This window comes from Chaetura pelagica, unplaced genomic scaffold (assembly GCF_000747805.2).
Source record: "Chaetura pelagica isolate M959 unplaced genomic scaffold, ChaPel_1.0 scaffold85, whole genome shotgun sequence".
In the NCBI taxonomy this organism is placed as follows: domain Eukaryota; kingdom Metazoa; phylum Chordata; class Aves; order Apodiformes; family Apodidae; genus Chaetura; species Chaetura pelagica.
The window spans coordinates 4,563,851-4,571,940 of NW_009953505.1; the positions used below are offsets into that span (position 1 = coordinate 4,563,851).

Below are 8,090 nucleotides of genomic sequence, written 5' to 3' on the forward strand. Positions count from 1 at the left end.
TAGATCAACACTGTAAGAAGTTACAAACAATCACTGAAGTGTAGATCTCACTTTAAATCAACCTGTAAGATGACTACATTCTAAACCAGTCAAAGTTTAATTCAGCTGTTTATAGAAGTAAAATGATCAGTGAAATTGTCCAAATAAAAATCTGTTCAATTTATATAATTTTATTGTAAAAATTCTTATTTAAATCAGTAAAAATACTACACTGCAACACTACAGTAACTGTGTTCAGCCTTTTAAAACTAGCAATCAATTCACTAAAGTAGTTATTTTAAAAAGTATTGAAGTTTACTAGACACTTCAGAATATTAGTCAGAACCTCTAAACATTAAAAGGTGACAACATTTTCTTTCACATTCTAACACTAACACTGTAACAATGATGCATAAAGGGCAGCCTTGGCTGCAGTGACCACAAAAAGGTGGAGCTCAAGATCCTGAAGACAGTGAGAAGGATGCACAGCGAGCTCACTACCCTGGACTTCAAGAGAGCAGACTTTGGCTTCTTCATGGACCTGATTAGTAAAGTACCATGGAGCAAAGCCCTGAAGGGAAGAGGAGCCCAAGGAAGCAAAAAAGCCAGTTAATATTCAAGGATTACTTACTCCAAGCCCAGGAGCAACGCATCCCAACAAAAAAAACAGTCAGGCAAAACCAACAGGAGGCCTGCATGGATGAACAAAGAGCTCCCAGACAAACTAAAACACAAAAAGGAGCCTACAGAGAGTGAAAGCAAGGACAAGTAGCTTGGGAAGAAAATAGAGAAATTTTCCAAGCAGCTATGGATCAAGTTAGGAAAGCTAAAGTCATGGTAGAATTAAATCTGGCCAGGGAGGTCAAGGGTAACAAGAAAAGCTTCTATAGGTACATTAGTGATAAAACAAAGACTAGGGAGAATGTGGGTGTGTCCGGAAGGAAACAGGACAACTGGTTACCCAGGATATGGACATGGCTACAGTACCGAATGACTTTTCTGCCTCAGTCTTCAGCCCAGCAAGAGCTCAAGCTACACCAGGCAAAGGCAGGGACTGGGAAAACAATGAGCCATGCATGGTAGGGGTAGATGAGGCTCAAGACCATCTAAGGAACCAGTAGGTACACAAGTTCATGGGACCTGAGTGAACTGCCAGATGAAGTTGCTAAGCCACTACCCATCTTGAGAAATTGTGGCACTGTGGTGAAGTTCCCAATGACTGGAAAAGGGGAAACAAAATCCCCATTGAGAACAGCCCTGAAAAAAAGAATCTGCAGGTGCTGGTTGATGAAAAGTTCAATATGAGCTGGCAGTGTGTGCCTGCAGCCCAGAAAGCCAACTGTGTCCTGAGCTCCGTCAAAAGAAGCATGGCCAGTAGGTTGAGGGAGGTCATTCTGACTTCTCTTCCACCTCATGATCAAGACTCACTTTCTCCTGTCACACTCTAAAGTTTTATCTGAACCACAGAAGCTGCAAAGATTTACATCCCACTGACTTTACAAACAGTTAAGGGACTATTCAGAGAACAAGAAAAAACAGTGGGTATACAAGGCTCTGCAGAATTAGACCACTCCCCTAATCCCTAAAAGACAACAGCCTGGCTGGCAACAAGCTTCAGATTATTTCAGCCTAGACTAGGAATCTATGTAAATGCACAAAATGTTAAACAATTATTTTATTTAATTTAGTTTATTATGATTAGAAAATCTTGGCAAAGTCCTATTATTCCTTTGTTGCAAAACAATACAAAATATTAGGTTTTTTACACAAACTCAAAAAGAAAATCACCTACTTACCAAACTAAGTAACAAATAATATTTTAGAAATTAAAGCTAAATAAAACTTACTTGTGATACTGTTGTGTTTTTTGCATTAGCTTCTCTGGGAGTCCATCTTCATCATCAAATTGCTCCATTGGTTCCACAACAACAGGTCGAGGTGTTCTGGAAGACAGTTTCAATTGAATGATTCAATCATAAATGAAACAATTAAAAGTTATTTTAGTATTTTGATAAACACTTCTAAAAGCTAGTATGTTAGCTGTAATTCCTGTGTCTTGCAAATTCTTAAATTATCGAATTTCAGGGAATTCTAATTTTAAGAATTATCTTTGGAAATAATTGTTTCTACACCCAAAATTGTTCTTCTGCCTAGAAACCAGTTACTTGATGCAGTTGTTTCCTATAAAGCATTAAAGATTGCAAAAAATAAAAACTCAAAACCACCTACAAACAATTACAAAATATTTAGGAAGGAACTACCTTTTTCTTTTCATCAGTAAGGCAATACAAGTGCCATGACTATATTAGGAAAGTAACAAACAAACCCAAAATGAAGCAATACAAACTATTCATATTTTGCTAATTCATCTTTGAAAAGATCTTTCTTGAATTATCATTATCTGTGGTAATGAGAGGCAAGGATTAGCCACTAGGATAGCAGTATAAGGATCCTGAACTGCGTAAAAACCTTTCTGCATCAGTCTTGGGAGAATACCCTGTAATGCACACCTAGAGCTCGAAACACAGTCTTCAAAATGTCAGTGTTTATTTATTCATTCAAACTTTTATTTCACTTTACAGATCTTTTCACAGAAAAAAAAAAATCAATGTCTTTTAACAACATCAATAGCTGAAAAAGAAAACTGGGCATTGAGTGCAGAATGAAAACAAGTCTGATTGCTGGAAGCTCTGCTACTTAAATGCAACAGAACGATTACGTTAACAAGTTATGATTTAAAACAACATTTTAAAATCTCTACATTAATGTTTCAAATGCCAAATTTTGATATATTTAGGTCACTAATTCATTTTCTTCTCATCAGACAGCAATTTTTCAGCTAAAGATGTAAAATTTTAAATTCTGGAACAAAACATCAAGAACATCATGGCTGTAGATTCATGCTAATTATCTTTGCAACTGTACATCAGGGAACACATCAGCCATCTAAGCAAGATAAAGATCCAAGTGCTTTTTATTTACTCAGGCCATGGTTAGACGCTTATATCAATCCAACAAATCTATCCAGCTGGTAAAACAAGAATACTCACCTTTATAACCTAGCTTCTTTTTCCCTGCCACATCTCTCATGCCAAAAATAGCATCCATGTAACACTGAACTAGATTAGCACCCTGGTTTGGCTCACTGTGCTTCCATTCACATACTAATGCCAAGAAAACCCAGTGGATAAGAACAAATTGTTGACACCTACTGATAACAATAAAGACCTACTCAGATTTAATTTACTTCATAGCCACCAAGTCAGTTCCATGGCATATATGATTTATGAGATTATAATGAGAAAGATGCGTTCCAGACCCTTTTCCCACCTTCAACATCCCCCTGGCAACATTTTCTCCTGCCTTATCCTCTGCTGGACCTTATGTTAATAGCAAACATTCTGGAAAGCACCCTCACATGCTTAACCAGTGAACTCAACAAAAACAGCTGAATATTTTTCTGTTGTTTTAGCAAACATAACTGTCTTATGGAAGTACCAGAAAGACCAACAGCACAGCTTTCCAGGGCAGAAAGAGAAAAAATTTCCCCAGAAAGCTTCTGTACTGTGAGACCACAGCCTTATCATCTCAAATAAGAAACAGAAAAATAAAAACTAAAAAAGAATCCTGAGTATCTATCATTTCACACAGTCCTTAAGAAAACATTTGAAAATGTCACTAGTGAATGTGTTAAAGCACAGCAGTTAACAACTCTCTTCAGCAAGTACAGAAATAGAGATGTAAGGGAGAAGTGCTGTAATTTGCACACTTGCTCACCCCTGAAACAGTTTTCCAGATACCATTGCCATAAACTTCTGCAGAATCTAAGACTTCATTTTTTTTAAAAAAGGCCTTTCAAGTTACAAATAAAACTTTTGACAAAAAAACACCAGAAGACTTTCCTGAATTTACAGAAATAGAAGCAATTATGTGGCACACTGTTTTGCTAAATATGTTGTCACTGTGTTACTGTGATGAGGAAGAGTGTAACCAATGAAAATAAAGCATCACTAGAAAAAGCTGTACTAGAGAGAGAAGGAAAAGTAATATTGCATATAAACAAGGAAAAGCAAGACATTGCTATCAGACTCTCATACAGTAATTACAAGTCTTCCAAAAAGTAAGCAGAATATTCTCTTCCTCACAAAAAAGGGAAAAAATATAAGAGCAGGGTATTTGTGCATTTCTCACCTCATGGCTTTCATAATTTGAAAATAAGAACTAAGGAATACTCACTAATGCAGTTTTCTCTCACATCAGAAACATACACTCACAAAAATTCAAACAAAAACCTGTGAACTTACGTTGTTAGCAAGAATGCTCCATCACTGCACCTTTCTAGAGCTTTCCGTGCTGGAGGTTTTGCTGCAAACTCTACGAAACCTTTTCCTGTAGCTCTGCCACGATCATCTACTACAACAACAGCTCTTTCCACTGGCCCAAATTGAGAGAATGCTTGTTCCAGCAGCTCATTAGAAACCACAGGTGAAAGATTCTTGACTGTTAGGGCAGCTCCATGTGTAGCAAATCGAATTCGAAGTGGTCTGCTCTTCAAAATAGTACCATCAAGTTCAGCCTTTGCTATTTCAGCCAGTGTCCTAGATTCCTTTTTCAAGATATAAAATATTTTATATATTTTATTTTCAAAGACAATATCATTTTTGCTTACATACACACAGTAGCAATTTTTTTTTTCCCTTATCTGATCACACTAAGGATCATTAGACTTTTTTTTCCCCAAAAAAGTAACACCCAAAGTTCCTGTCAACTGATTGAAAAAAAAAAAAAAAAAAAAGCCTTGGCCATCCCGTATGATTTAGTCTAAAAAAATTACGGAGGAGAAAAAATGTGTTGCACATTAGAGGAATTAACAAATTCTCATTTTATATTTGTGCTCTTCTGCAAAGGCTTTCAGCAAAGTTGAAAACTTAATGCTTTTTCACATTTACCTACGCAGATGTTTATATTCTGCATCCCTAGTTCCATATAGTACAAAACATTATTTTCAAAGATTACACTACAGTATCTAAGATGGTTTTGTTTGTTGGGGTGTTTATTTTTTTGTTTGTTTTGTTTGATTGTTTTTTTAAAAATAACCGAAAAGCATCACACTTGCTCATTACCATTATTAGACAAACTCTCAATGCATATCCAGTTCTAATTTCACCAATAAATCATAGGATCATTAAGATTGGAAGGGACCTTAAAACACATCAAGCTCCAACCCCAACCCCCCTACCATGAGCAGGGAACCCTACCACTAGATCAGGTTGCACAAAACCTCATCCAACCTGGCCTTAAAAACCTCCAGGGATGGGGCATCAACAACCTCCCTGGGAAACCCATTCCAGTTCCTCACCACCCGTTTAATGAATAATTTCTTCCTCATATCTAACCTAAATCTCCCCTCTCTCAGTTTAAAACCACTACCCCTTGTCTTACCACTATCTTCTCTGATAAAAAGCCCCTTCCCAGCTTCCCTATAGGCCCCCTTCTCACAGCCTTCTCTTCTCTAAGCTGAATAGCCCCAACTCTCTCAGCCTGTTTTCATAGCAGAGCTGCTTCAGGCCTTTGATCATGTTGGTGGCCCTTCTCTGGACCCTCTCCAACAGGTCCGTATCTTTCTTGTGCTGAGGGCACCAGAACTGTACGCTATACTCCAGGTGGGGTCTCATCAGAGCAAAATCACCTCCCTGGCCCTGCTGGCCACACTTCTTTTGATGCAGCCCAGGATGCAGTTGGCTCTCTGGGCTCCAGCACACACTGGTAGCTCATGTCAAGCTTCTCATCAACTACCACTCCCAGGTCCTTTTCCTCAGGACTGCTCTCCAGTCATTCTCTCCCCAGCCTGTATTTATGTCTGGGGTTGTGCTGACCCAGGTGCAGGACCTTGCACTTGGCCTTGTTGAATTTCATGAGGTTGGCAATGGTCCACCTCTCCAGCCTGTCAAGGTCCCTCTGGATGGCGTTCCTTCCCTCTAGGGTGTTAACCACACCACACAGCTTGGTGTTATCAGCATACTTGCTGAGGATACACTCAATCCCAGCAAATGTCTCCAACAAAGATGTTAAACAGCTCTGGTCTCAGTACAGACCCCTGAGGGACACCACTCGTCACCTGCCTCCTGGTTTGGAGACCAGGATGTCATGTGGGACAGTGTCAAATGCCTTGCACAAATCCAGGAAGATAATGTAAGTTGCTCTGCCACCATCCACCATCTCTGTAGCCTTGTTGTAGAAGGCCACCAGATTGATCAGGCATTACTTGCCCTTTGTGAAGCCATGTTGGGTGTTACCAATCACCTCTTTATTTTCCATGTGCCTTAGCAGACTTTCCAGGAGGATCTGCTCCATGATCTTGCGAGGCACAGAGGTGAGACTGACCAGCCTGTAGTTCCCTGGGTCTTCCTTTTTCCCTTTTTAAAAATAGGAGCTATGCTCCCTTTTTCTCCAATCAGCAGGACCCTCACCAGACTGTCATGACCACTCACTGCCTCACGACACAGAAAGCTTATGAATGTCAGAAGAATGAATACATGAGCAAATAAGATAATTTTATCATTTGTAAACCAGGGGTTTCTGTACCCACACCCATGAGACAGACTGCATCAACAACAGCCTTTTATCTCATATCAGAGATTTTCACTAAGTCTGATACCTGCAATCTCTCACATTTAAAGAAATTGTTCTGTAGATTGTAGCCATTTTCTCCACATTTCAACTGACTAGGTAAACTGTTAAAAATTAACATATTTCCTAAACATAACAGAAAAGGGCAGTTCACATAAAAGCTGTATCTAATCTATATCACATAAAAAACTGAGTAATGACATGTAAATCTATCACACTTTCAACAGAAAATTGCTAATTCAGGCTATTCTCAGGAAAAAAAAGACATATGGCAGAAACTTATCTTTAATGACAACCAAAAAGTCAAAATTCCTAACCAGTAAAATAAATGGAAAAATCGTAACTAGAGACACCCAAAGCACTCTAAAGCTATTCCTACAATGATGTAAATCAGTGCATTTTAGCCATGGCAGTCATGAAAACTAATCCTGCACATTAAATCGACATTTAAATACAGTATCATAAGCTTTTCAATCTGATTCCTTTTTTGGGTGCTCATTTGAGCATATCCAATAGAGTATTATCCCTAAAAAATTTAGTCTTATCTGGACACGAGCAATTTAAACCATCCTAGGTTCCGTTTCTTTGTGATTCATTACAGTTCTGAGATTCCATGTTGTTTTCATGACATGAGAGCAGTGGTATTTTGAAATAATCCTGTCCAGTTCTTTAAATTAACTATGTTTTCATTCAGCAAACCTGTACTCATAATGAACAGCACAGGCTGAAATTTGCTTTTCTGCAAGTATTTTTTCTAGTCCTAAAGTACGATAAATTATCCCAGTTAAACACAGAAAGCCTTTATACAGGTATTACACGAACAAAGCGGATCGCACAACCACATCTTCCACTCGCTGAAGAATTAACAGGCTGCACAAGTTCCCGTGGTAGCAGCACGTAAAACGGTCAATGGTGGAGGGGCCCTGAAAGCAGGGAAGCACCGCGCAGAGGAGGTGGAGGGGCTAGAAGGCTGCTCACAACGCTGGCCTCCAGCTGGGGTCTATGGAGGCAAATAGGGGAGGGGGAGAAGAATGAGGAAGCCGAGGGAACAGCGCTAGCGACAGAGAGAATGAAGAGCAGCTACTGCCTTTTCTTACACCCGCCCGACAAGACTGCAAAGGCTGGGGGCGGGGAAGAGGGGGGCTGGCAGGAGACACGGGTGGACAGGAGTGTCCCGCTTGCCCCCCCTGGGCTACACGGGGCAGCCACAGAGGCTGACGCGAATGCTCACCAGGCGAATGAAGCCAAAGCCACGGTCCCGATTGATGAAGACTTCGCTGGGCTCCCCATAGCGCTCGAAGAGGCGCTTGAAATCCTCCTCGGTGATATCAGTCGGCAGATTCCCCACGAAAAGCCGGCAGCGCTGCGTGTAGCTCTTCTCGCCAGGTTTGAGAAAGCTTTTGATATCGATGGTGAATCCACCCTCCTGCTCCTCATCTCCACCTTCTTTGCTCGGCACTAGCGCCATGGCCGCCGCTGCC

At 40.0% G+C, this 8,090-nt stretch overlaps 1 protein-coding gene across 1 annotated transcript in view; it reads right to left on the reverse strand.

Moving 5' to 3' along the window:
• PSPC1 (paraspeckle component 1) overlaps positions 1–8,090 on the reverse strand; it is a 73,894-nt gene that overhangs the window by 32,785 nt on the left and 33,019 nt on the right. The window contains 4 exon segments of the mRNA XM_009999437.1: positions 1,364–1,377; positions 1,823–1,922; positions 4,284–4,585; positions 7,841–8,085. Of these exon segments, the coding sequence (XP_009997739.1) occupies positions 1,364–1,377; positions 1,823–1,922; positions 4,284–4,585; positions 7,841–8,085 (661 nt within the window).